Source organism: Penicillium verrucosum, assembly GCF_028828655.1.
Source record: "Penicillium verrucosum strain IBT 35672 chromosome Unknown utg000002l_segment0_segment0, whole genome shotgun sequence".
Classification (NCBI taxonomy): domain Eukaryota; kingdom Fungi; phylum Ascomycota; class Eurotiomycetes; order Eurotiales; family Aspergillaceae; genus Penicillium; species Penicillium verrucosum.
The window spans coordinates 4,783,731-4,811,320 of NW_026643211.1; the positions used below are offsets into that span (position 1 = coordinate 4,783,731).

Genomic DNA, 27,590 nt, shown 5'->3' on the forward strand with positions numbered 1-27,590 from the left:
AGTTTAGAATCTTAGTGGATTATTGAAAATGTGACGATTTGAAGACCGGGTAACCAAGGGGTATTTATATTATTGTCACCGGAAACTCAGGCCCCATACGGGATCTTGAATGACTCCGCCACGACATGGATCTTCGCCAAGATTATACGAACCGGATGTAAATGCCCATAGCGTCCAACATAATCGCCCCGCAAGATCACCTGTATGATGATTATCAATGGATTGCTCTCAGAAAACAGAACATGCGCTGGGTAAATCATCGGAAATCTATTTGTTTTTTGATGGTAACCTAATAGCATGTCCTTCGTAGTCAGTAAGCTTGGCCCCCTGATTGCCAAGACTGTGGGGTAAAATCTATACTCAGCCCCAAACAGAAGGGTTGGAGGCTTGGGTTTTACGCCGTAGGAAAGATCTGCACCAGGTAAAAAATAAAAAATAAATAATCATAATAATCATAATAATCATAATAATCATAATAATCATAATAATCATAATAAATCAGCCCCTCTGGTATGGTCTTGACTGAAGCTTAAAAAGGCTGCTGTACGTCTGCTGTACGGGCTGAATATTCCTGTGAAGAACATTTAGGTAAAGGAGTTGCCGATCAGTTTTTTGGAACCCATTTTTCTAGAAGACCCCGGTTCAAAAAAGAGAAAGATTCAGATTCCTAGCTTTGAGATGATAATGGAATTGACAGTCTATTCATTCGAGTCTCAGCACCCGTACCGATCCATGATGGCCCTGAATGAAGGATCTCGCAAAAGTTCTATTGCGGTCGGCCGTTTTTCTGGGTGGTAGACAAAGACCTTCGACATGATAGATTGCACATGTTGTCGCTCGACCAGATCAGTGTCGGGACGAAAATATGCAATTTTCGCAGCAAGGTCACGGTCATTATCTAGACCAGGAGATTGAGACTGATCATACCATGAATCAAGCCCGCCGGGATGTGTATAAAGGCCTTTCCACTGCTCAGGTAGGGGACCTAAGCATTCAACCATACCACTCACAACTCCACCCTCGAGAAATGTAGGAAACGGAGGAAATGTAAGGTAGAGCATAGAGAAAATAGCCATATAGCTCCACATATCGCAAGAAAAACTTGGTTCTTGTCCATGAAGTCGATCTGGAGAGCAGTAATGCATAGGTGGGTAGCCGCGTTCAGTAGTAAGGTCGCCGATTTTCTTTGCTAAACCAAAATCACAGAGATAGAATTCTTCTAGACGAAGAAGGCCTTTAGGAACTTTGATAGGGCTCACAAGCTCGCCCTTTTTCCAGAGATCGACAAATGGTATTGTCTGCTTTAGAGGCCGACCTAGTAACTCATACTTGGTGCTTCTACTAAGACCATCGATAGGAGACATTCCCCACATACAGTTCCTTGCATTCAAATCTATAGCATTTTTCTTAGTATATAAGAAAACGAAATAAGGGAGTTCCGACTTACCGCGATGTATGATTCCAGCTTTATGTAAACTTGCCACAGTCTCCAATAATTGTCGAGCAGCAGACATACGAGAGGCCATAGGAGTCACTTTTTTAAGGTAAGAGTACAGATGGATGGCCCTTTCATAGGGAATACCAAGACCCTATGGCAACTTTCATCGTTTCGGGGTAGAAAGAAAGTCGTAGTATACATAACCAGGCGAGAAGTATCCTGTACCGGTATAGTTTTGATAATCTCATCCTGGATTCGAGTTTCGTTGTCGCCCCATTCCCCTAGGGCCATGACTTTGAGGGCCACGTTTTTCTTATCTTGTAGGTCAAATGCCATCCAGACAGTTGAGCCACCACCAAAGCCAAGTTTATGTTCAACCAGATACCTCTCGTTAAGCACTTCCCCAAGGCGGACGGAATAGAGGACATTTTGGTTATCCTCTATGTCGTACCTATGCCATGGCTCAACAAGCTCTTCGAGATCAAGTTCCTCTTCTTCATCTTTCACGAAGTCACCAAAATCTGCCGTGTTTCCAGGGGACGCCTCGGTGTTCGCCATTTCAGAATGTGTGTCCATGGCAGAGTAGATGGATATTGAGAAGATTTGGCGAGGGAGATTAGGTGTCACTCGTCACACCGCCCGGTTGTGACTCCTGGCAATGATCAACTTCATACGCTCAGCCACCAAGTCCATTTACTCCATACAAATCCTACAGTATTGTTTCTCCGTATCTGAATCTCAATTCCGTAGGATCTCCATCACTGTATTATAACTGACTGCTAGCTGCTAAGGGGAAAAGAAGAAGAAGAAGAGGGAGAGGAAGCTATTTGTAGCTGCCAGTCCTGACAAACAGGATCAGGTGATCTCGACATTATGTTATTTTTAGTTGCCTTTTTGGATGTCTTTTTAGATGTACATGAAGCAGGTGAAAAGAGTTTATTCTATATAAGAGGTCATTTTGGCGGTATTTGTGCTGTACAGGTTGTCTGATTCCAGTGAGGATAAACCCTTTTAACTCGCGGTTTGCGGTTACCAATAACCAGGAGCGGTGATCGTGGGCCGAAAAAGGCAGGCGCCTTTTTGGCTCTTGCCTAGTTCCACCCCAGGTAGACCTCCGCAATGGGCCGAGTTGAGCCCGGACCTCAGGCCCATAGCCCAATCACCATTAGTGAGGGCCCATGAGGCCCCCAATAAAGCCCATTTCTATACATAAATCCAGTCTTGGCGCTCATAAACCTGCTGAATAATGCCTCTTTTTTACGCATGTTGTAGTCTGTAAGCTTACTTGGAAGATCTCGGCCTGCTAGCCCTAGTCTAGCCTATACGGGGGTTCAATAGGTGATGGATTATCAATATTTAAATATATATATTTTATGTAAATAGAAGTAGGTACATCTTTGATACGGGCTAAAAGATTTCACTTTAAGGTTATTATATAAATACCACCTTCTTCTTCTTCTCTCTCTCCCTCTCTCTCTATCACACACACACCCTTTACCACCCAAGGGCACCTTCCCCCAGATGAGTGCCAGAAATTTTCACTTAATCCTTTATTCCTACCTGACTTCTGACAAGTTCTTCAATCATACAAACTTCATCAAAATGTCGTTTCTAGATATGGAATTCGCTTTTTTCATTGCTCTAGGTATCACGATTAATATCGGATATTTCCTCTGGGTCTCCAGGGACTTCAATAAAAGCCCACCACCCGCTCCACTTTCTCTCGCCATGACCCTTGGGAAGACACTCCTTCCTGGTCTCATTCTTGCCGCTGTAGGCTATTACCTTGTAAGTCATACCTACATCCTACGTGTCTTAGCAAGAGTCTAAGTGTACATAGCACTTCCTCTATTCCACGCCCCCATCACCCCATTATGGTGGCCAATCGACCTCTGCTGGTATGTTATAAATTCCAAGCCAGGAAAACACCTTCATATAGTAACAATGAAGCTTTAGTGCTCGGAAAACGTGGAGAAACCAGCTCGAGGTCGTCCCCACACTGGACGACCTACCTCTTTGGGGCAACAGCAATCGTGTGGGGATTAATACGGGCGACTAAATATGCCACCCGACACATAACTAACTCTCTCATTAGTTACTCACCGTTTAGTTCACTACCGCCTTCTTGTTTAACTACCCTCTCTACAATACAATTCAATTCAGATTCAATTCAGATTCAATTCAGATTCATTTCAGATTCATTTCAGATTCATTTCAGATTAAGATGTAAGATAGTAAGGAATCAAGAGGTAAGACTTAAGAGTTAGGAGTATATAGAGCCCGGTTTTAAAAATTAATATAGTATTCATTTTGTATAACTATAGATTCAACATGGTGGATCTAAATTATTGCCTGGCAATATGAACCAATGAGAGAGTTATGTTTGGGTGGTCCACTTAGTCGCGCAACGAGGTAAACTCATTGACCGTGTTCCGTATCGATTTGAAATCCATATTGGAAGGTTCTACGTTGTAGAGTTTTAGAGATTCTTTACGGAGGGGATATTGTACCGTGTTAATGTGCAGTTCCTCCTTAGGTATCGGCAGGCTTCAATTAATAACTACAACATACAACATTGACTTTCACCGCCAGGTCCGGGGGTGTATGATGCTTTATATGGCGGGAATAGCTTCATTTTATTGGACTGAGGCACTTTGAGTATTTTGCTTAATACATATGTAAGGTACCTGTTATTGTAATTCATGCATTCTGTTTTTCTGTCAAGACCAAAATAAGGCAGAAACCAGGCATTTAGGCATCATACACCTTGGTATAAAAAGAAGTTAATAATCATATACCGCCGTCCCTAATTAGGCAAAGTGAGGCCAGATTGATGGAACCTACCTACCTAGGTAGTTCCATGATTTTAGCGATTCCGAGATCTTTTTTGGCGTCGGACGTTCGAATTAGCATCGCCCCATCCCTACCATTGCCGTTATTGTTTCAAATCTGCCAGGCTGCGATCAGTTCATCTTCCTCGGACAGAAACTTGTTCGGTCACTTGGACTTCATCTCGGTCTGTGAGAGCTGAACATCTCCAAAATGCCGTCCTTGGTATTTGCTGGTCGGTGATCCCTGGGCTACGGACAAGAGGTGGTCCACCGTCCGCGATCCCCAATATGAATACGCTAGCCGGTCTCCCGGTCGAGCTATTATTATCAATAACCGACTTCCTCCTTGTGGATGATTGGATTTGCATATCACTCTGCAGTCGCCGGCTCTTCGCCATATTCAACCGTCGGTATAATTCCGCCCGTCCGTTTGGGAAGATGAAACTGCCTGTTTTGTGCCGCCTGAACCGAGATCTACCGAAATACTTCATCTGCCATGTTTGCTTTATCCTCCATAAGTATGACGGCTCGGAGCGCTTTGGTCCATCTAGACCACTGATCGAGGCCAGTTGTCCTCGCCGGTATTTCCTATCTTAGGAGGACGACGACGACAGAGATTTAGAAATCCGCTAAGGAATAAACTTTACGCACTATGTGTACCGCAGATTCTTTTTCCTACATCTTTAGCTTGCTATGCGAAGGTTCTATCTAGGAGACCAGTTTGGAATCAGCACTGAAGCATTATCTTATACCCAAGTTCGGATTCACCTTAAAGAATCATTATACCCTGATATCACCTGTCTCTTTTCGACCGACGCGCAGATCTGTTCGGAGACGCCGGGGCTTTATTCAAGAACGCAGTGTGTGATACTCGTTCACCATATCAGATTAGAGCTACTGCTATCTGGACCTAGTATTATCGAATGTGCTGGGAAACCTCTAATGGTTATGTTTATTTGCCCACACGTTCTTGATCGGCAGAAAAGCGAACTACTAAACGCCGTGGTGTTCGCCTATCTCGATGGAGAGAAAGATCCCTATTCCACTTATACATGTAACCAATGCAATACAGATACCCGCATTGAAGTCTGTGAATATGGTTATCATGTGGCTCTAGTCCTTACAACGTGGATTAATCTTGAGCCTGGTTTGACGCCAGATGACACTGGATGGAGAATTTATTGTCATGGTTATAACAATTGTAATGTGACACTTGATCCAAATTACCGCACAGGTAGTCCACGGCCTACGGGTCTCTTTTGAGAATGCGTCGCCTCGGTCGTCGGGGGAATTACTGGCAATAAACCTTTCATAGCCCAAGGGCCAGCGATACAGAAAGGTTATGCGTCCACTTTCTGAATATTTTCGAGGTCAAGGCCTCTGGTACTTACCCAAATCACCAAGTGACAATATGCCTGAGGCTACCTGTCCATGTCCTGAGTAGACCTCAAGATAGTCCACGAATTGGCCCAACCCCAGCCCACAGCCCAACCCACAGCCCATTGATGGGGGGGCCATAAGGCCCCATCAAAGCCCATTTCTGTGCACAAATATAGTCTTGGAACGCACAAAGTAGCTGATTAATGGCTGTACTTTGCGCATGTACCAACCTATATATTCAGTATTATTATATTATCATAGTAAGTATGAATTAGGTAGATATTATAATGATTTTAGCATTATAATGCTAGATTTCATAAAAGATCACCTGGAAAAGATATAATTTGACCTCAATGCCACGAATTAGCACCTATAAAGAGAAATATATAACTATATTATCTAGAGGGGATTGATAGAATTATCGCTTTCTCTATAGTAATACTATTTACTATATAAACCTCTAATAAAAATAAGTACCTCTTGTAAAAAGTAAAGCTTTATGAAAATCAAGTTTGAATCTCCCAATCTACCTTTCTCTCTATCAATAGTTATCTACTTTCTCCAAGAAAGAAGATTTCTATATAGCTTCATATATAGCTCAGACAGTAATTTGAAAACCTAAAAAAACCTAAAAAGAAAAATGCATTAGTTATGTAGCTACGATAAATTGGCATAGTTGTATTGTTTAGTTCATAATAGGGGCCCACCATAGGCCCCTATTATTTTTATAGGCTTCCATTCCGGGCCACCGATGGGACCGAAGCATAGGCCCAAAACCCAGCCCATTTGGTGGATTGGGTTGGGTTGGGCTGTGGGCTCTATAGGCTTTCCTGAGGTCTAGTCCTGAGGAGTGGTGGTCGTGGGCCGGCTTCGGGTATCTGGCTGCCTCTTTGGCTCTTGCCTAGTTCCACCCCAAGGGCACCTTCCCCCAGATGACTGCCAGAAATTTTCACCTAATCCTTTTTCCTACCTGACTTCAGTCAACTTCTCCAATCTTAACAACAACCATATCAAAATACCACCGTTACTCGAAATTTTCGTGTTTCTATTCACTATTTTCGGTCTTGTGCCTTTCTTCTGGACCCTACAAAACAAACAGCTAGGTCCACTTTCTCTCGCTGGGCTCGCTACATTCCTAGTTTTATCACTTTCCACGATGTTGACTGTTTCGTTGTACTTTGTAAGTCACACCTACATCCTACAACAGTCTACCCTATAAAGATTCACCTACACCTAAACTAACGGCCAAGAGATCAGCCAGTTTTCTTCAAATTCGATTCAGATTCAGTTCAGATTCAGTTCAGATTCAGTTCAGACTCAGTTCAGACTCAATTCACTTTAGAAGTCCCTATACCTATATAACTAGTGAATCCTATATTATACGTATTATGATACATATTGTACGTATTATACGTATTATAATAAGTATATATATGTAGATAGTCCTTTTTCCATTCCACCTCCCCACCACATTCCACGTCCCCAAACGATTCTAGTGGCCAATCGGCCTCTAATGGTATATTATAAATTCCAAGCCAGGAAAACACCTTCATATAGTAACAATGAAGCTTTAGTGTTTAAGCGTGGAGAACCCAGCCCGGGGTCGTCCCCCCACTGGACGACGTACGTCTTTGGGGCGACAGGAGTCGTGTTTGGAGTTAACGGGGTAATCATAAGCCACGTCGCCCATAATTTCAACGTTAAAAAGTTGGAAGAAGAACAACGGGAGAAGAAAGAAAAAGAGGAAAAGGAGGAGGAGGAGGCGAAGAAGGAGGACAATATGGAGAAGCTCCGGGATGAACTGCGGGAACTACACAGCTATATATTCAATCAATACCCGAGGATTTCGGCGGTTGAAGGGGAAATCGCCAGGCTTACAAAAGAGGTTGTTTTACTCCAGCGGGTTCTTCTTGACCAAGCTAACGAAGCGAAAACCAAGGACAAGTAGAGAAGGTCCCGGCTTTCATTATTGAGTACAAGGCACCTCACAAGGTCTCTCTAGCTCACATCAACCTCGCTGCCTGAATTAAAACCGGCAGAAGAATTAAAATACCTAGATTTACCATAACACTTCCAATACAAAGTAGCTTGATTTTGCAGGGGCTTACAACTCTCAAAAATGAAGCCTTTCATTAGCATACAAATGCAGATATCTCCATGTTTTATAGTGGTTTGCAATTGTCAGTAGAGATATCTCACTTTGTATGGGATCAAAAACTTCATTTTTAACATTTGTAAACCGTCCAAAAATACGGAGATACTGCCATTCGTGTGCAGATGAAAAACTTCATTTTGGCGCTTGCAACCCATCCAAAAACATGGAGATGTCGCCGTTTGTATAGGGATCAAAAGCCTCATTTTTATGGGTTAACGGCGCCTAGGTAGTTATTGCATGCCGAGTTGGTTACAGGCCTAAAAGCGGTCTAAAACAAGGTAACTAAGGCAGGCAAAAATAAGGCATTAAGGCATTAAATTAAGGCATTTGTCCATAGTTTAGTTACAGTACATTGTACAGGGCGGTGTAGGGAGCGGTCAATAACCAGGCCAAAGCTAGGCATCAAGGCAGCAACATTTACCGGAAATAGGGTTTTGGCGCCTATACCGCTGCGTACTAACTATGTGGTTTATATTCTTACCGCCTTTATATGTATACGAAAAAGACATATATAAAGAGACATATAGAAAGACAACTAGAAAGACAACTAGAAAGACCCTAAGAAGAACATCCAAAAAAGAAGATGTAGTAAGTTGTTAGTGTATGCTTATATACAGTATGCCTAATACCATATTTTTCCAACATTGAAATCTAGAAGGAAACCTAAGGATAGACCTAAAGCCGTCCAGTTAGAGGTCTTTCCTTTGATAACACGGGAATTTGAGACCTAGCGTGACCTGTGAAGTATGTAGGTGTAAAAATAAAAGAGAAGCTGAAATTAATGTACCTTCAAAAAGGCGGTGATAAAATAGGCTGTAAGGCACTAGCCAATGAGAGAGTCATGTGACGGTAGTCTCTAGAGTCGCCCGTACACGGGGGTTGTTACTGTCGGACCTACCTAGGTAGGTATAACTAGTTAGTTAGTATGTACGGAGTACCTAAGCTATGCTCGTCCCGGGCCGCCCAACTGTCGACCCAATAAGACGTAGTACTAGCCTCAACATACTACGCCACGTAAAACTCCACACCCAAGAGCGCGCTTATGCGGGGGCAGCTGAACACCTCAGCCTCCCCTATGCATTGGTGCTTTGCTTCTCCCTTTGACTGTAACAATTCTGAGCTCTCGCAGTATCAACCTCAAGTGAAGCGATGTCCTCAATATTATGTTGTGGTATTTGGCGCCGAAACCGTGACGGAAAGGGTCCCAGGCAACCTGAGGACAATCTCGCACTAGAAGGTTCCGGTACGAAATTTCAGACCGTGGACTTGATATTCTGTCACCCAAACTAATACGTTCTAGTCCATAGCAAAATTACAACGGAAACCAAAGTATTTACGGCACCAGGCGATGCTGAGATGCCTTCAGCGCCCTCCGCCCAGCAAAGCCTCAATTCCGTTTCTCAGGTCCAAGCGCCCCACGAACCTCCAAAAGATCAAGCATCCAAACAATCGAACCAGCGGAGGCCATATGCTGACAACTACGACCTGTGGACTGAAGCCCTAGAGTCATTAAAGGAAGAAGAAAGGCGTGATGTGGAGGCGTTGCTGGGTGATCTGGACCGCGACGACACCGATAGGAAAGGGTTGGTAGAGGACATTCAAAAGCAACTGGATGTGGCATCGAAGAGCGAGCATCACGACAGAACGACATCTATTGACAAATTCTTATCCGTGTTGAACAAATTTCTTTCCGTCGGAGATGTCGTTGTCAGCTTTGACCCTGTTCATGCTGCCCTGCCATGGGCCGCTGTTCGATCTGTTATCGTGGTAAGTAGACCATTGGTTCCAGTGTGTTGTATGTGGACAATACGGAACTGGAACAACCTATTTTCTCCGACAAGAAAGCTGAATTCTTTAGATTTTGACCGCAAACCGCGAGTTAAAAGGCTTTATCCTCACTGGAATGGCCGAGGTTGCTTCGCTCCTCGTACGATGTGACATGTACCAGCAATTATACATGGCTCCAGATCCCACTCTCCGCCCGCCCGAAGACGCCTTGGGTAAACTGAGCGCATCCATTGTCCAAACTTATGCTGGATTACAGTCATTCCTTGCCTTCATGGTAAGACGCCAGCAGAGCAAGGTCAAGATAGATGCTGTATTCAAGCTCGAAAACGCACGAAGCCATATGGACAAGCTCGCTGGAAGTGAAAAGCAGTTACTGCAAGCTGCAGACGGCTGTGAAAAGGCTTGTGATCTATCAAGTCGATCTGATCTCAGAGAGCTTCTTAACATCACAGCGGAGATCCCTACCATTCGGTACCAGGTGTAGGTGACGAAAACCCCTGTAAGGGAATCAATGCTAACAATGTCCAAAGAGATTTGATTATGGAACGAATTAGCGTCAAGGACGAGCGCGAGCTTCTAGAATGGATCTCGCCGATACCATATGGAAAGCATCACACTTTTAGAGCGGAATCTCGAACTCACGGCACATGTGAATGGTTGCTACAAGACGAAGACTTTTGTGAATGGAGGGACTATCAGTCATCGGCGGTTCTGTGGCTTCAAGGCTCGAGTAAGCACACGACGGTCATTGTTTTAGACTTCTGTGACGCTAACCGTTTTAGTGGGAGCTGGGAAAACATACCTCACTTCCAAGGTTATTGACCATGTTCGGGATCTGCTTGGAAGCTCATCAACCGATGCGGGTTTTGCATATTTTTATTGCAATCGGAATGAAGAGGAACGAAGAGATCCACTTCGCATCGTTCAAAGCTACGTTCGCCAACTCTCAACCGCTGTTGGAAGTACTGGACATATACGAAAAAGGCTTCAGGCCGTCAGCGATAAGGCGAGATGTCAGGGATCTCACCTTGGTCTCGAGGCATGCAAGACTCAACTACTAGAATCGGTAAATGGGTACTCTCAGACCACAATCATTCTTGATGCCCTGGACGAATGCTATGAGCAGTCGCGCTGGCAGCTCATCGATGTCATACGGGAGTTAGTATCCAAATCTGATCGGCCGCTCAAGGTCTTCATCTCAAGCCGGCCCGACGAAGACATCAAGACGCAGTTCTCTGGGAAGAACATTGAGATCCAGGCGACAAACAATCAGGGTGACATTGAGAAATTTGTCAATGCCGAAATAGACAAGCCTAGACATTGGGGAGCGATATCCCAATCACTGCGGAACGAAATCGTCAGAACCCTCAGCGAAGGCAGCCAGGGAATGTAAGTTCCGCTTGGTTGAGAAGCTTTCATGATTTAGCTTATAAAAAAAAACAGGTTCCAATGGGCGTATCTACAGATTCAACAAGTGCTTGAATTGCCAACTGAACCAGACATCCGGGATAGGCTTGGGAGACTCCCGATTGGACTCAAAGAAGCATACGATGAGGTATACGGAAACATTGCGAAATTTCAGCATGCGAAGGTCCTCGTGGATCGCGCGTGCAAGTGGGTGATGAGTGCCTGCACTCCTCCCAGCAGCGATGAGCTTTTGTTTGCAATTTGCATTGATTCTGACGAAAATTCCATCAACCTTGAAAACATGGTCACCGAATCAGGCTTACTGGTTCTATGCAAAAACCTACTTGTTCTCGATTCTTTGAGGGGTGTTTGGAGGTTCTCCCACCTGTCGGTAGTGGAGTATTTTGAAGCCAACCACTGGGGCCTTTGGCAGGCTCATTCCGATGCTGCCAAACTGTGTCTCAGGCTTCTGATTGAGACGTATGGGAACCCAACCTACGCAAGCGGTATGGTAATCCTAGGCGACAAGAACAACATGAACCCCCTGAACAAGCCTCGCTCCGTTTATCCATTAATAATATATGTACGGCATCACTGGGTGATTCACGTTAGAACATACGAAGATCTAACCGCCAAGGAAGGAAAAGAAGTAGACCCTCGGTTAGCGAAGCTTTTGAAGAGTTTTCTTGGTTCTCCCGGCGAGAGCAGTTTTCAATACCGCGCCTGGTATCGTTGCCTTGACCCATACTTATATACAGCCCCACAGTCGAGCTTTTTGCGCGAAGTCGGCTACATATCCCAAAGGGAGAGTATCTCTCCAGAAAATGTCACAATTTGCGCTATGTGCCGCTTCCCGTTCTACATTCTCTTGCGGGACTGGTGGGACGATGCAGAGTTCACTGTTTCACAAACCAATGGGCATGGCGACACCCTCTTGACACTTGCTATCAAGGCAGGTTGCAAACCTATCTGTGAGACACTGATAAAACGAGGGATAGAAACGAACCTCGTGTTGCCAGAAAATAATTATGGGAGCGCTCTCGCCGCTGCCGCTAATTTCGGACATAAAGAGATCGTTAACCTCCTTATTAAGAATGGGGCCGACGCGAACCTTACGTTGTCGAGTGGAGACTACGGGAGCGCTCTCGCCGCTGCCGCTTGGGGAGGATATATAGAGGTCGTCAACCTCCTTATCGAGAATGGGGCCGACGCGAACCTTACGTTGTCGGGTGGATATTACGGGAGCGCTCTCGCTACTGCCGCTTCTGAAGGAGATGAAGAGGTCGTTAACCTCCTTATCGAGAGTGGGGCCGACGCGAACCTTACGTTGTCGAGTGGAATTTACGGGAGCGCTCTCGCCGCTGCCGCTTCTAAAGGATATAAAGAGATCGTTGATCTCCTTATCGAGAATGGGGCCGACGCGAACCTTACGTTGTCGAGTGGAGCTTACGGGAGCGCTCTCGCCGCTGCCGCTTGGGGAGGACATAAAGAGGTCGTTAACCTCCTTCTCGAGAATGGGGCCGACGCTAACCTTACGTTGTCGACTGGAGGATACGGGATCGCTCTTGCCGCTGCCGCTTCTCATGGACATAAAGAGATCGTTAACCTCCTTATCGAGAGTGGGGCCGACGCGAACCTTACGTTGTCGAGTGGAGTTTACGGGAGCGCTCTTGCCGTTGCCGCTTGGGGAGGATATAAAGAGCTCGTTAACCTCCTTATCGAGAATGGGGCTGACGCTAACCTTATATTGTCGTGTGGAGACTACGGGAGCGCTCTTGCCGCTGCCGCTTCTTATGGACATAAAGAGATCGTTAACCTCCTTATCGAGAGTGGGGCCGACGCGAACCTTACGTTGTCGAGTGGAATTTACGGGAGCGCTATCGCCGCTGCCGCTTCTAAAGGACATAAAGACGTCGTTAACCTCCTTATCGAGAATGGGGCTGACGCCAACCTTATATTGTCGTGTGGAGACTACGGGAGCGCTCTTGCCGCTGCCGCTTCTCATGGACATAAAGAGATCGTTAACCTCCTTGTTGAGAATGGGGCTGACGCCAAGCTTGCGCTTTCTATTGCCCCTTCTCGAGAACATGACAAGATCGTGGATGTGCTCGTCAAACATAGGGGGCTCCTGGCATTCAATGGGCCCCGATCGGCCTAATGTTTGGCATAGTTATGATAGAATATCTGAACCTTACACAACCTTTCGCTTATATAATTAATTTGTCCACTTGCGATGTTTTGTTGGGATACCGTAAGATGTCCACGAGACTATCTCCGACCTTGACTTAATCAACCATTGTTGCACTGATTGCTCTTAAATGTAGATAGGGTTATCCGACTAGTGAATCTATACATTAGCCTTCAGGCAGATCTTCCACACATAGGGTTAGAGAGACCCACGTTTGTTCCATGGTACAGAAACTTATAACTAGTGGGTCTTCGCAAAGATTTAGCCCCTTTCCACGGATCTGGAAAGCTTAATATAAGTATAAGAGGCAAAAGTCATAATATCCTGTAGGATACTTAGGTCGTCCTCTACTAAGACTGTTCGAGTAATACAAGGTGAATGGATACTGCACGTAACCAGAGACTTAGGAATGGAGAGAGGATTTAACAATGTATGGTATACAATTGGAATGTAAAGGTCATAGAGTCTACAAAATAGAATGTGTCGACTCTTAAAGGAGTCGCACTCACCACGCTAAGTATAACTAGCGCTATAATAGGGGTGTTGCGCAATACTTGTGGTGCTACCAGCCAATTTGTAGTTAGATACTTGGATGTTTTGTAATCAGTATAACCTTGGCCACATAATTACAGACGTGACGTATATATAACTACCGGTTTACTGTGTACATATGTAGAGGAAATGCAACAGCCTAGTCAGCCGTCAGCCCACGTATATCCCTGCTAGAGGTCGCCCTACTTTCAAAATAGATTGGGTCTCACTGCATTGTCAAAAGCACCTATTCGCCAAGTACTTGGCTTGTTTTGTCATGAGGGGTGGTCTCCGAGAGTCCCTACTTAAACACCATAACATTATATCCTAATCTTTCAACTTTCTCCAGGATAGCCTTTCATTTTCATCTGTCTATACTTCTCGTTTACCGGTTCGTTATTTTTGACCATGTCGTCCGACTCCAAGACACCTTCTAGGTATACATATGCACACAGGATCACGGTGTATTCATCACATAGCCGACTCTTGCTAACCCTCAAACAGGTCGATTTTTGCAAAGCGCCCAGTCAAAGTCGTCGTGGGCAGCGACGAACGCGTTTACTATGTCCACCGTGGAACCCTCGAGGTCCACCCTGCATTCGATGCCCGACTGAAGGCATCAACTGATGAATACGAGGAGGCGATTGATTGGAGTGGTTTTGACGAGCAAACAATTGATTGCGTATTGAACTTCCTTTATACTGCCGGTTATGAGGCACCTCAAGCAACCTCTGTGGCAGTTGAGGGTTATGAGGCAGATGCGGAGGAAGAGGCCCCAGCGCAAGATGGAGAAGGAGAGGGAGAAGAAGAGCAAGAACAAGAGGTAGTAGACGAGGCGGAGGAAGCGAACGAAGAAAACGGTAATAAACTCCCATCTTAGACCTATCAAAATTAAACCAGAAGCTAATACCAAATCAACCGATGCAGAACCAACATCACCACCTGACAGCCCGCAGTCAGAACCTTCATGGCCACACTCACCATCTCCAATGTCTCCTGCGCGTGCAAGGTCATTGTCCCCAATTGCCGAGTCCTCCATAGCCCCAGACTCGCCACCATCCGAGGCTTTATCAGAGCTCGACCTCAACAACCGACCCCTCACCCCGCTGGAATATTGCGATGGGGTCACTCTGGCCACGGAGCAAGCCTCGACGCAGAAGGTCACTGACCATGAAAAGAAAGACCAAGATGAAGAAGAGCCAGGACAAGAAACCGAAGGGAACAAGCCCGCCGAGATTTATCTCCACGCTAAAGTATACTCCTTTGCACGTCAACTCGAATTTGAAAAATTGGAGCAATTCGCCTTAAATCGGTTGGCTCAGGTCCTCGTTGCCCTGGAGCAAGGAAACAAAGACTTGTTCCCGTACTTGGTGGATGCAATCAGACTCATATATAAAACGACCAGTGCGGTTGACGATGCAAGGAACTTGTTATCTCAGTTCGTGGCACTGCGATACACCACGTTGGTTGGTGAAGATCTGGACGAACTTATTACCGAGGGAGGAGAATTTGTGGTCGATTTGTCGCATAAACTTGCGAGGAAGCTGACAAGCATTGCAGTGGCGTTTAAGAGGGTTGAGTATGTTACTCAGAGGAATGAGGAGTTGAAAGCTGAAAGTGCAGAGAAGGATAAAGAGCTGAAGACTTTGAGGGAGGAGGTTAGACATGCACCGGCACAGGGGTTCCCGGCTTTCACCTATCAGATCTGAAGTTGATATGTCGGGCAATATAGTCCACAGCCACTGTCCGATGGACTATTGAATGAATTTTTATTTCTTTTCTCGGATGACCGGTTTTAGATATCATCTTCATAAGTCTCACACATACCTCAATAAGCAGCTGACGACCCATATGCATTTCAAGTATCTAGTTAAAGCCCTTTCCACTTTCACTTTCCACTTTCGAAAAAGATATGAATGGAGACTACAGATAGTAATCAGCGCTTCCAAACCACAATCTGGATTATTGAATTTCTCTACTTTGATTCCGATAGCACCCAACTAAACCACCTCTTAATGTCTCATTCAATATAGCCTAAATCACGGAACGCTCGTGCTAGGATCTCATGAATCGTTTCATCTTTCCGTAAGGTATAATCCATCATCGAATCTCCAGCTATAGCGGCTTGTTCCGCAGCTTGGCGTTTCACTTTGGCATATAGTTCCAGATCCGACGGTGTTTTAAGTAGCCAATCACGAAAGATACGATGACGGGCAGCTTCGGGTGAGTCAGGGCCCCACACGTGCATATTGACATGGTAGGCTCCAGGCCAATCCTCCACGAAGAACCGGTGCTGGTGCCATAACGGTTCGCGCAAGGTGAACCGAAACCCTGCGTCTTCTAGAGGCTTCACGTAGGAATCTTCATCCGTAGCGTCTTTGATTGTCAGATCGACATCGATAATGTCCTTGGCTGGTAGGCCAGGGACACCGGTAGAGCCGGAATGAGCGACGTCCAGGACCAAGGGACCAAGGGCTTTTTGGATCCGGGCTTTGACTTCTTCGAACCGTTTCGGCCATTCTGGGTTGGGCCCAACTATGGTAATGGGAGGTTGTATTGTTCGTTGGGCTACCCGCTCTACTTGCTCCGGTTTGTACTCGTAATGCGCGAGAATCTGCGCAACTGTAGCGGGCATTGTAGGAATTATGGTAGTTGATTCTAAGGTGATGGTGGAGAAAGGAAAGGGAATTAGAGACTTGAAGACTGATTTGGACATGGGAAGTGGCAGTGTTTGAATTGTTTGCATTACTATGGTTGTGAATCTGATATTGGGATTCCCATTCCACGTAGCTTGGTGGCCCCTCTTTCAGCCTTCATAGCAGTGTACTGTAGCATAACCAGGTCTTGTATATTTTACCCCCAGATTTGCCTAGTTTATATACTAGTCAATCAACACTCAATCTCATCTACGATATTGTTGATCAGCGGCGAACTAACAACTTCCCAAATGGAAGAAGCTGCTGGCCGCATGGTGATATTCGACCTACATAAACGCTGTGTCTGGGAGGGAAGCGGTATTTTTGGACTCTCCTGCATGTCTTCGGTGTCCGTAACTGGTCAATTTTCAGCCCTACCACCAGCTTGCAAAGCAGAGTACTAATTTTGAGCAGAAAAAGAGTAATAGCAACTCTGCCTTATCCCCCCCAAAAGAGTCCTAACCACATCGGTATAGTTCTCACGTACCGAAGACTCAAGGAACAGTGGAATCAGTATAGATGGCCCAGCTTCTAAAGGCCGAAAATCTAGGGATGTGAAAGCCTACCATCACAGAGATACCCATCATAAACACATGAACACAACCTCAATTTGCTTGGGGAAATAATTACCGATGAGCTTGCCTCACTATTTTAATTGATGCCCAACTGGTTTGGGTATTCCAGCCTTGATCCGAATTTGGAGTCAGTCTACTTCGCCTACTGGGTAAAACCAGCCAGATATATAGAACCAAAAGAATCCAAACATCGTTTCCTCAATATATAGTATACAGTATACATAGTCTACATAGTCTATAATAGTACATAGCCACATCCACAAGTCTTCTACTCGATCTACTCAATTTTCAACCCCTTCTTCCGCGCCGCCTCAACAGCCTCAACAAACAAAGCCTTACAAGGCACGGAGCTACCAAGTCGGGCACAAAGCAAGAAAGCCCCACTCAATTTCCGGTGCAGCGAGTACGTCTCCTCAGGCGGCGGCGCCAGCCGTTCTCGAATCATAACCGGAATCAGCGCGCGCACACGGTCCGTGATCGTCTGGTTACTGAAGTCATACAGATCAGGCGAGGAAAGCATGAACGGTTCCGCGATCGTCGTGATCGAGCTCACGTGCGCGTCAACCATCGCCTGCGACTCCATCCCTGTCAGGTATCCCAGCTCGATAGAGAGGTTGTGGCAGGTTTGGCGGTCGTTGCGAGAGGCGGCGATTAGAGTGCGCACGTAGGTTGTTATGAATTCTTCCGGGTAGGCGCGGGAGGCCCCGAAGTCGAGGAGTTCGAGCTTGTTCGTTGAGGCGTTGTATAGGAAGTTTGTCCAGTTCGGGTCCGTTTGCATGTAGTGGAATTCGGCGATCTCGCGGAGGCAGAGGCGCATTATTTGCGTGCCGATCCAGTCGCGTTGGGTTTGCGTGAAGTCGGTTACTTTGGTTACCGCTACGCCGTCGAGCATTTCCATTGTGAGGACCTGTTTGCCTGAGGCGTGGGCGATTATCTCCGGGACGATGAAGACTGGGTCGTTGGCTAGGAGTTCGCGGAAGCGGTTCGCGCCTTCGGCTTCGCGGATGTAGTCGCATTCCCACGCTAGTTCGGTGCGTGCATTCGCAATTGTTTTGTCAAGGTACAGACCCTTTGGGAGGAGGCGGGAGGCTGTTAGGAGAATGGAGAGGTTGTTTAGGTCGCTGTCGATGGAGTCGGCCACGCCTGGGTATTGGATTTTTACGGCGACAGGTTGGCCGGTGCTTTTTAGGACGGCTGAGTGCACTTGGCCGATTGAGGCTGCTGCCATAGGGATCTCGTTGAAGGAGGTGTAGAGGTCGCGCCAATTGGGTCCGAGATTGTCGGTAAGGACTTTGTCACGCTGCCAGGCGGGCATATAGTCTGCGCGATCTTGCACGCGTTGGAGAACTTGCTGGATTGGCTCGGGAAGCATGTTGGAGTCTAGAAAAATTAGCATGAGCATTACAGTGAGCTAGACTATGCAACGCACCTTGGATGCTCAGCATCTGTCCTAGCTTGAGAGCTGCGCCGCGCATTTTTGATAGCTTGGCTACCATCCGTTCCATGTTACCAGCACTAAACATAATCGAGCCATTGTCTTGACTACCAGTGGCTCGCCGGAAACCTTCCCCGACCGCGCCAAAAGCCATTGAGGTCGCTAGACCACCGTACTGCCACAATCTGCCCAGTCGAGAGGACGGCACACGCGACTCCAGCATTTGATACACTTTTTGCTCCTTGACCTCGCCGACAGTGCTGTCACTGGGCACCACGTCTTCGGCGACGCTGGCCGCAAGCTCCTCCATCTCCTGAGTCTCGGATTTCGGAGTCACTGGTGAGACGGGTTTAACATCATCCGCGACCGACTTGCGAGGCTTCGCAGCTAGCTTCCAGTCCCTTTTTGGTGGTGGGTGTCCAGAGATCATGCGCGATACTCTCGGGCTGTGGAAAAGACCTTGGATCATCTCTTCGGACATCTCCTGCTCGACCGGAGCAGGTTTGCTCGCTTCAACAGACGAGTGGAAAACATCAGAATTCAACCCATCACTACCAACTTGAGCATCGCCCGCGACCTTGGGTACCTTCACTCTCGGCAGGCTCGAGAGATCCGGCTCTGACCGAAGCGATGGTTCATAGAAGACATCCTGCTGCTTGCTCACATCTAGAGCGCTCGGTTTGCCATCGCCGCTATCTATTGCCGAAGAAGCCGGGATCTGCGATTCGGCCTGACGTTGCAGTTTGCGGGCGAGGTCGGGGGGTGGCGACGTTACAGTGCTGGCGGGCGGCTTATCGGCCGATGTCGATTTGTCGGGCAAGTCTGCCGGGCTCGGCGAAGGTGGTGGCGAGGGTTCGTCAAATCGGCGTGCCAATGCTGCGGCGGCTTGAGCGGTCAGGATCAGGCCCTCTGTTTGGGCCTTGATGCCCCTGGTCAGGGAGGATGTGCGCGTATACACATCTAACTGGCGTTGTCGGATGGCCAGGTGCTTGGCTGCAACCGTCTTGGACACATTGAGGAATTGGATGGCGTCGAGCAGACGCTTGCCTGACATGGTTGTGGAGATAACTTTAGTTCATGACGCGGGGAAAACAGGGGTAAAAAAAAAAAAGATCAGCGAGATAGCAATAGTTAAATGACTGGTGTATGACTGGTGTTAATAATGTGAAACAGTCAAGCTGATAGGGAGCACTCGGAGTTGTGCGGCGGTATCCGCCCACTTTTTTTTTGCCGATCGGCGGAGCTTCTTTTCTATAAGACCGCCCTCGATATCCTCCGATGCAGATGTTACATTAGTTTTCACATATTAAAATCTATATTTTATACAAACTACATACATTATTATCTCTATACCACATATTCGATAACTACATTATGATCCTCAAAGACACCCAAGAGCTCGAAGCCGAGGTCACATTTCTTGAGTCGCAACTACAAGATGCGCGTGCCCAGCTAGCAGCCTCCGAATACCCCAGCCCACCCTCCTCATGGGCCGTTAAAGGTAGGCAAAATATATGACCTCCAATGTCGCATACCTCTAGCTAACCCATTCCTAGAACAATATAATACCAATAATAACAAACTCACCACCCCAACCCGCACATCTCTTCACGCTCTCCTCCTCCTCTCAGACTCCGCCCTCCCACTAGGATCCTTCGCATACTCTAGCGGACTAGAGTCCTACCTAGCGCACAACAAACCTTCCCGCACAGCTCCAATAACCTCCTTCCACCGCTTCCTCAAACTCTCTATCGCTTCAATCGCAAGCACCTCCCTCCCCTACGTGCTAGCCGGGCACAGACACCCCTCAACCCTCGACACACTAGACAACGACCTGGACGCATCAACGCCGTGCATCGTCGCGCAGCGCGCAAGTATTGCGCAAGGCCGCGCGCTCATCGGCGTCTGGGAGCGCGCATTCAGAGTCAGCTTTGCTGGGCCCGAGAACCCTGCTTCGGCGGAAACTGCAGCCGCCGTCGCTGCGATTGATGATTTGTCCGATGCGTTGAAGTCTTGTCTCGAGGAGGACGAGGATCTCGGCCCTAAGGGCCATTTTGCCCCGCTGTGGGGTGTGGTCTGTCGGGCCATGGGTCTAGACTTACAGCAGACTGCGTATGTCTTTGTCATGAATCATGCTAAAGCTGTACTCAGTGCGGCTGTCAGAGCAGGTGTCATGGGCCCCTACCAGGCGCAGAATGTGTTGGCTAGTCAGGCGCTGCAGGATACGATGATGAAGCGCATCGCGCGGGAGTGGAGTACGCCTGTTGAGCAGGCTGGACAGGTTGTTCCTGCGCTGGATCTTTGGGTTGGGAGGCATGAATTGTTGTATAGTCGGATCTTTAACTCATGAGAGTATTAAGCATTAAGAATTAAGACTTAAGAATCAAGAACCTTCACAAGGAAAGACATCAAAGTCATGGGGGTATGAAAAATCCTCACATTGCATTCGTCATGTTGCATTGTACTTTTGGGTTGCTCCGTACACGGTAGTCCTACATGACACAGAAATCTAGCATAGCTCAGTCTCCTGAGGAAAATCAGCGTGCGCCGGCCTCTCGTCCAGAGAGGATGAAGAACGACGCCCCTGCGCCTTGAGAAACCCACCATTGCTTTGGTTTGTAACGGGAAAAAAAAGAGGAAAAGGGAGATAATAAAACATGCCCCGAGTTAGGGCTAAGCGTGCATAACTCGTCAAACGCCGGCCCAAACCAGACCTGCTAAACCACACACAAAAAAACACCACACCATGAACCTGTCCGGATGTGACAAACTTAAAAAAGATAGGCGTAAAGAGGAAACCATCGAAAGGAAGATATAATACAGGATATTTGAAGGTCGATCAGAGGGTAATATGCATGTGGTCGTTGCTTCCGAAGGATTTACCGCAGTTGGGGCACTTGCGGGAGCGGGACGTAAGACGCTCTTCGACACAATCTTTGCAGAATACATGGCCGCATGTTTTGATCGCCGTGTTTTTGAAATTGCGACGACATACCGTGCACAGTGCAAGTGTCTGGACGGGGTTAGCTTTGGTTCATTAGCAGATGTGGGAATTCAACATACACGTAGCATTTCATACTCCGAGGACGAATTGCCGAGACTTTTGTTCTTCCAGCTGTCCAGACTCTTCTTGGTATCTGAAAGCGACTGTTTCAAGCCAGCGACCTCTGTCTCGGCTTGCCGCAAAGCAGAAGTTGTGCTTCCCAGTGCCGAGTCCTTGGATACTGAAAGACCCTTGAGCTCGACAACCTGGTGTTTCAAGCCTTCCATGAGGATGTTGCTCTCGGTCAGCTGCTGCTGAATGGCGCGGTGCCTGCCCAGGGCTGCATTCAACGCCTCCTTTGTTTCACCGGCTTGCTTGTCCATATTGGACACCAATGACCGGGTGGTGGATTCGGATTCCTTCAGCTGGGCTACAATATCTGACGTCTTGGAGCTTTGCATTCTGAGCGTTCGGACTTCGACATCACGTGCTTCTTTGCTTTTCATTGCAGCAAAGAACTTCTGATCCGCCTTAGACTTCTCCGCTGTCAGCCGTGCAACCTTCTCTTCCATAGCCCCAAAGTCAGTAACTTTCTGAGAGGCGAGAGTGGCGAACTTGGTGTAGGCCGTCTGCATCGATGTCAACTCAGTGTTGAGCATGGAGTACTGGCGTTCCAGGCTGGTGTACTTGGCGCGAAGCTCTTCCAGCGGCATATCGTTGATATTGTCGCCGGACTTGGAGCCCTCAATCTGTAGTCGCAACCTTTGGCTTTCCGACTCTAATGCTGTGATGCGAGCCTCTCTAGCGTCTGCCAGTTCTTGCAGTTTCAGACTGGAAGTCTTCTTCTGATCTTGTGCGGCCTTTCGCATCTGCTGGTCGGCCAGAAGTTCGTCGCGGGCATTTCGTATCCGAGCAAGATCCGTTTCAGCCCTCATCAACTGGGCTTCTTTCTCGGCAATCGTACTTTGTGTTTCATCTTCCACCTGGATCTTGTATGCGGTTCTTTCCGAGCGGTATTTCTCTGCTTCCTCACGAAGCTGAACATTTGTCGCTTCCAGGTGGTTGATTCGCTTAACGACATCATCGTATTGTGATCGAAGGTGTTTAAATAAATCAGTGTGGGCATAATCGTCATCGGTGAACTTTGAAGACTGGGATCCCAATGTGAGCGAAAAAAACGACAATGTAACGATGGGGTGAATCCAACCTTGACTTTGATTTCGGTGATTTGACCTAGCAGGCTGGCATTTTCGGCTTCCAGTTTCTGAAGTTGCTCCTTTTGTTTCTCCGAAATTGCGGCGAGTTTGTTATTGGCTTCCTCCAACTCGGGGTTGCGGTCTCCTGCGGGGGTTCCTCCATTTGCCGGGGACGAGTCTTCGCGCTTTGATTGTGCCGTTTCCCCATGTCGTGGAATACCCATAGACTGCTGCTTTTCCAGCTTTGCTACAGTCAGACTCTTCGCGCGGTCAAGTTTCTTTTCGGCCACTAGATACCGCAGCGAGGCTTCCTCTAGGCTTTCCTCCAACTGTTGCTTTTCGGCTAGGGTTTTTTCAAGCTCGACGATCGTTACTTTTTCTTCGGCCAACTTCTTTGCAAGGCGAGTTTGTACCTCTGAAACATCGGTAGGCCCATCATTAGACTTGGACTGGATTTGAGAAATTATTGCGCGAATATCCTCCGACCGCGATTTCAGATGCATCTCGAACTCTTCAGCGTTTTCAAACTGCAAAGAGCTTTTAAAGGGGTTTTCTGGAAATGTTGTTAATATTGGAATAGTGGGTGCGAGGCGGGGTAGGACGATGGTACTGACCTTGACCTTCTGCTTGCGATGATCCGAGTAGTAATTTCACTTCATCAATCAACTGGTCTAAAATTAGTCCTTGCTCCCAGATCATCGCGAAGTCGGTACAAAGAAACGAAAACTCACCTGTTTGAACCACAAATCGATAATACGGAGATGATCATTGTGAAACGTGGCAGCCTTTGACATCTGACTCAAACGTGATTCTAGTGAGGATTTCTCCCGCCTATACTCTTGCATCTGGCGCAAAATGGCTTCTTTTTGAAATCGCTATCGCAAAAGGCTCCGATTAGCTTATATCCAACAGGGGACCAAAATCAAACCCCCAGATCGCGGACGAAATCCAAAACACAAACTTACCTCCAAATCATCCTTCCATGGCATATCGGCATCCGGATGAGGCTTGCTGCCACCGTTGACACCGGTGGCCTGTTTCTTTAACGGCGGAGCGGAGTCATTGTTGTCCGCAGCGGGCCTCTTCCGGTCTTCCATCTTGACAAGACCGGATTCTGAAGACGCGACGGGGGGTTCGACGGCCGGCATCAGTGGCTAAACTGGCATGGGAGGGCTATTATCACCACCGGACCGTCCGTCAGTCAGCCAGACGCAGATCTTGAAACTGTGTCCAATCCTGTCGAAGGAAAGCCCGGTAGAAGAGCAAATAACTTGTAAAAGAAAGCGGAAGAAGTGGAAGTAAAGGAAGGGCGGGCGAGCAGACGATAGAAGGGGTGGGATGGCAGAGATCGAGGAGTTGAAGACAGGAGGATTTTCAACGAGGTTTAGCGTCCGCTAGTGTCGTCACGTGATTCACGCCCACTTCCCCGGCCTGGAACTTTTTACGATCTTCATCAATCCACACCTTACAGCAATGGGCAGCCATGAAGTCCTTTTCCAGTTCTGCGATTAGTGAGTATTATCTGAGCTAGAACCATAACTGTGCCATCTCTGACTGTCTGTTTGTTAGATAAAACCGGCAAGAAATTCGCCCCAAAGGCGCCTATCCGTCGTGCGCCTACTGCCGCGCCCGCGAGACGACCTAGTGTTGTTCAACAGTCGCCAGCCGAACCTGGTCAAGAAGACAAAGCTAAAGATGTAGCTGACTCTGCTGTGATCCCTTCTGTGACTGCAGAGCCGGAACCACCGGCAGTCACAGAGGTCTCACCCGCAGTCGCTGCCCCCACCACGGAGCAAACACCCATTGCTTTGAATGATGGAGTTACTCCCCCGATTGCTACCCCTACCACCGCTCCCACCACTACACATCTCGTCACACCTACTGCTCCTATCGCCAAGCCAACTCCAATCCCTAAGCCAACTCCAATCCCCAAGCCAACTGCGATCCCCAAGCCAACTCCTATCTCAAAGCCGACTCCAATCGCAAGGCCGACTCCGATCCAAAAGCCGGCTACGATCCCTCTGCCACAGAAACGTAAAGCCTCTATCTCCGTCGCGCAACCTGCACCTGTCTTGACCGCTCCGCCTACCCCTCCTTCAACTCAACCCACACCATCTCCTGCCAATGTCTCGACTAGTGAGGTTCAGCCTCCACCCTCCGAGGATCATGGACCGGAGACGGCCCTCCTAGAATACGCCAGGATTGAAACAGCGCGGGCCGCAGAAAACCTTGTCGATTCCAACGAAGCTCTACCCCAATCTCAACCTGAAACTGAACAAACTGCTGTCATCGAGGGTCGACCAGCAAAGCGCGCTCGAACTTTGTCAACTACAGCTACTGCGGTCCCGGCTCGAAAGAAATCCGTATCCGCAGCGGCAAGCCGTCGAGGCTCCCAGTCAATTGTGCCTACCATCGAAGACTCAAGCGCAACGCCCAGTGGATCCAACCTTTCGACCCCGGATCCAACAAAGCCAAAGAAACGAAAGTACTCAAAGGCCGGTACCTCGGATCCTGAGGGTAGCGAAAAACCAAAGCGCACCCGCAAGAAGCGCGAACCCACCCCGGAAGGCGCAGAGACAGTTGAAATCTTGCCGAATGTTGTGAAGATGTCCGAGCTTTGCAAAGATCTGAGAACTGGAAAGAAGTCCAAGCGCGAGACAGAGCTACGCAAGATTGATCAGGCGGAAGAAGAACGGAAGAAGCAAGACGGAACTCCTGGCCCAGGAACAGGAACACCTGTCAAGCAAACTGAACCCGAACCGGAGGAATCCGAAAAACCGGTCGATTGGAAACCCCAAAGTGGCCCTATTATGCGAATCGTTAACGGCGAGATCGTGCTAGATAATACGTCCTTGCAGGTCGATCGTCATGCCGATGCCGCCCGAGCCGCCGGTGACCTCGAAGATGTGGTGGAAAGTTCATTCACTCGGAAAATAAATCAGGCCTCGTACGGCAAGCGTACAAAGACCGAAACATGGGACGAAGAGATGACAGATTTGTTTTATCGCGGGCTCCGCATCTTCGGTACAGACTTCATGGTTATCAGCAAAATGTTCCCGGGCCGGTCTCGTCGTCAGATCAAGTTGAAGTTTAACAATGAAGAGCGCCGTGATCCGCAACGAATCAAGGAAACCCTGATGGGCCCGACTGAGGCCATGGACATTGCAACCTATTCAGAGATGACAAACACCGTCTACGATGATCCAAAGCTTGTCCAGCAAGAGCTCGACGATGAAAAGAAGCGCATCGAGGACCAGCACGCTAAGGAGAAGCAGATGCAAGAGGACATCCTGCGAAACCCAACTGGTGGTGATTCCAAGGATGACAAGAACGACAAGACCGCTGTGAAGAAGTCGCGCAAGAAGGCGGGCCCGAAGAACCAAGGAGGCGGAACAGAGGAGGTTCTGGGATCGATTGATGACTTTCCCATGGCTTAAGTCGGGGATTCTAATGGAAATCTTATGAAGCGAACATTATAGGTTACGGCGTTTTAAGTTGGGATTATCGGGTACACATTGATCCAGCCAGGATTTCCAGGCTATTATTTGCTAATGGATTTGTTACTTTGTTTCATTTCTCCCATTGTACATGTGTACATGTACTAGTTTCATAATAGCCATAAGAAGTTACAGCCGCGAGTTTGCGACCTGTTGCTTCCGTATTTTTTTCTCGGAGTGTCTTCTGGTATCTCTTTCCCCTCAGAGTCGATAGCAAATGACAGACCAAGTAAATTAGGTATGAGATCACCTACGCCTGGTCGACCCGAACCCAGTACTAGCAGTCGTAGACGAAAACTGCGGCGACGAGCGCGAGCGGGAACTGCCTTCACCTGGGTCATATCGGTCAGACCTGCCCATTGGCATTCCGCCTCGCGATCCACTACCAGCCCATCTCCCCATCTGATAACCCGCCGCACCACCACCAAGCGCACCAGTCCAGAAACCGGGCGTCCATCCCTGCTGACGACCAGCAGATTTGTAAGGATCGAAACTACTGTACGGAGGCGGAGGATCATTTCCACCTCCTCCACCACCTCCTCCCCAGAACCCGCCCCACCCCGGCGCCGGCCCCGCACGCCTACCTCGCCGGTTCCCCCAGCCGAAACATTGCGCCAACAGAGGCCAGAAGATCAGAATAAAGACAGCAGCAATGAACCCGAGGAATATTAAATCCCCGATCACGGCCATGATCTTCTGGACACCACCCCCGGACCGGTTCCCAGCCCAGTCCCACTCCGAATCACCACCTTTCTTCCCAAACCTCTTCTCCCCAGCCTCGGTCAGGAGTAGTCGGTACTCCACCCCACAACTCCCCTTCAACACCCACTTATCATCGGCATTCCGGTATCCCTCGCATATGACATCTGTTGCGCCGAGCTTGAATTCTACCGGTAGGTCTGCAGTGCATGTCCACTGCACGTCTTCGATGTCGTAGTCGTAGCCTTGGTTTGTGCAGCGCATTACTTCTGGTTGGTAGAGGTTGCATATTTGTTTTGATGGGCCTGCGCAGCTGAGTTGGGGAATTGGTGAGACGCGCCGTGCGCTTGTCATGTGGTGGGCGCGTAGTGTTAGGGTTTGAACGTTTGATAGTAGGATGGCGTCTTTGCCTGGTGGTTTTGAGCTTGAGATGCATGTTGCTGATGAGATAAGGAGTAGGGCTGTGAGTGCCAGTTTGTTGAAAGTGTGCATGGCTGGATGGTTGAGAGCTGGACAGCTCTCTGACAGCTCTCTGGCTTGTGGTGTATGGTCTGTGGTCTGCAGTGCGTATTGGTTGAGGTCGATCTGGAGTTGTGGTTAGTTGTAAGGTTGATATGGCTAGTTTCGATTGTAAGTGATTAGGCTTCAATGCTGTGAGTCAACAGGTGGCGATTACATTAAGGGTTTCGTGTCCTTTAAACTTGCTTGGACAGAGTGGAGAACAACCGCCATGGAATACCTTAAGTCTACATAGCTATGTTTGCTCTGTTTGCATGATACATCAAGCCCCA

At 47.9% G+C, this 27,590-nt stretch overlaps 11 protein-coding genes across 11 annotated transcripts; 6 read left to right on the plus strand and 5 right to left on the minus strand.

The window, feature by feature from the left end:
* Positions 1-713: 713 nt before the first annotated feature.
* On the minus strand, positions 714-2,014 carry N7516_007418 (protein kinase family protein; the record flags this gene model as incomplete). The annotated part of the gene is made up of 3 exons (XM_057220138.1): positions 714-1,393; positions 1,448-1,589; positions 1,643-2,014. 3 exons carry the CDS (start codon positions 2,012-2,014, stop codon positions 714-716), a joined length of 1,194 nt encoding a protein of 397 aa, XP_057074229.1.
* Positions 2,015-3,040: 1,026 nt separating this feature from the next.
* N7516_007419 (uncharacterized protein) lies at positions 3,041-3,347 on the plus strand (the record flags this gene model as incomplete). The annotated part of the gene is made up of 2 exons (XM_057220139.1): positions 3,041-3,226; positions 3,279-3,347. 2 exons carry the CDS (start codon positions 3,041-3,043, stop codon positions 3,345-3,347), a joined length of 255 nt encoding a protein of 84 aa, XP_057074230.1.
* Positions 3,348-7,162: 3,815 nt separating this feature from the next.
* On the plus strand, positions 7,163-7,597 carry N7516_007420 (uncharacterized protein; the record flags this gene model as incomplete). The annotated part of the gene is made up of 1 exon (XM_057220140.1): positions 7,163-7,597. The coding sequence occupies one exon, from the start codon at positions 7,163-7,165 to the stop codon at positions 7,595-7,597; it is 435 nt and encodes a 144-aa protein (XP_057074231.1).
* A 1,356-nt stretch (positions 7,598-8,953) lies between these two features.
* Positions 8,954-13,157, plus strand: N7516_007421 (uncharacterized protein; the record flags this gene model as incomplete). Its single annotated transcript, XM_057220141.1, has 6 exons — positions 8,954-9,047; positions 9,105-9,571; positions 9,663-10,072; positions 10,123-10,322; positions 10,375-10,981; positions 11,036-13,157. 6 exons carry the CDS (start codon positions 8,954-8,956, stop codon positions 13,155-13,157), a joined length of 3,900 nt encoding a protein of 1,299 aa, XP_057074232.1.
* A 969-nt stretch (positions 13,158-14,126) lies between these two features.
* On the plus strand, positions 14,127-15,427 carry N7516_007422 (uncharacterized protein; the record flags this gene model as incomplete). The annotated part of the gene is made up of 3 exons (XM_057220142.1): positions 14,127-14,155; positions 14,223-14,578; positions 14,646-15,427. 3 exons carry the CDS (start codon positions 14,127-14,129, stop codon positions 15,425-15,427), a joined length of 1,167 nt encoding a protein of 388 aa, XP_057074233.1.
* Positions 15,428-15,738: 311 nt separating this feature from the next.
* On the minus strand, positions 15,739-16,353 carry N7516_007423 (GrpB family protein; the record flags this gene model as incomplete). The annotated part of the gene is made up of 1 exon (XM_057220143.1): positions 15,739-16,353. The coding sequence occupies one exon, from the start codon at positions 16,351-16,353 to the stop codon at positions 15,739-15,741; it is 615 nt and encodes a 204-aa protein (XP_057074234.1).
* A 913-nt stretch (positions 16,354-17,266) lies between these two features.
* Positions 17,267-19,478, minus strand: N7516_007424 (protein kinase COQ8; the record flags this gene model as incomplete). Its single annotated transcript, XM_057220144.1, has 2 exons — positions 17,267-18,369; positions 18,419-19,478. The coding sequence occupies 2 exons, from the start codon at positions 19,476-19,478 to the stop codon at positions 17,267-17,269; spliced, it is 2,163 nt and encodes a 720-aa protein (XP_057074235.1).
* Positions 19,479-19,798: 320 nt separating this feature from the next.
* On the plus strand, positions 19,799-20,774 carry N7516_007425 (urease accessory protein UreF; the record flags this gene model as incomplete). The annotated part of the gene is made up of 2 exons (XM_057220145.1): positions 19,799-19,925; positions 19,981-20,774. The coding sequence occupies 2 exons, from the start codon at positions 19,799-19,801 to the stop codon at positions 20,772-20,774; spliced, it is 921 nt and encodes a 306-aa protein (XP_057074236.1).
* A 489-nt stretch (positions 20,775-21,263) lies between these two features.
* Positions 21,264-23,751, minus strand: N7516_007426 (E3 ubiquitin-protein ligase BRE1; the record flags this gene model as incomplete). The annotated part of the gene is made up of 6 exons (XM_057220146.1): positions 21,264-21,437; positions 21,488-22,558; positions 22,615-23,156; positions 23,218-23,269; positions 23,335-23,478; positions 23,569-23,751. 6 exons carry the CDS (start codon positions 23,749-23,751, stop codon positions 21,264-21,266), a joined length of 2,166 nt encoding a protein of 721 aa, XP_057074237.1.
* Positions 23,752-24,086: 335 nt separating this feature from the next.
* On the plus strand, positions 24,087-26,040 carry N7516_007427 (transcription factor TFIIIB subunit BDP1; the record flags this gene model as incomplete). Its single annotated transcript, XM_057220147.1, has 2 exons — positions 24,087-24,114; positions 24,173-26,040. 2 exons carry the CDS (start codon positions 24,087-24,089, stop codon positions 26,038-26,040), a joined length of 1,896 nt encoding a protein of 631 aa, XP_057074238.1.
* Positions 26,041-26,346: 306 nt separating this feature from the next.
* Positions 26,347-27,291, minus strand: N7516_007428 (DUF1183 domain protein; the record flags this gene model as incomplete). Its single annotated transcript, XM_057220148.1, has 1 exon — positions 26,347-27,291. One exon carries the CDS (start codon positions 27,289-27,291, stop codon positions 26,347-26,349), a length of 945 nt encoding a protein of 314 aa, XP_057074239.1.
* Between the last annotated feature and the right edge of the window lie 299 nt (positions 27,292-27,590).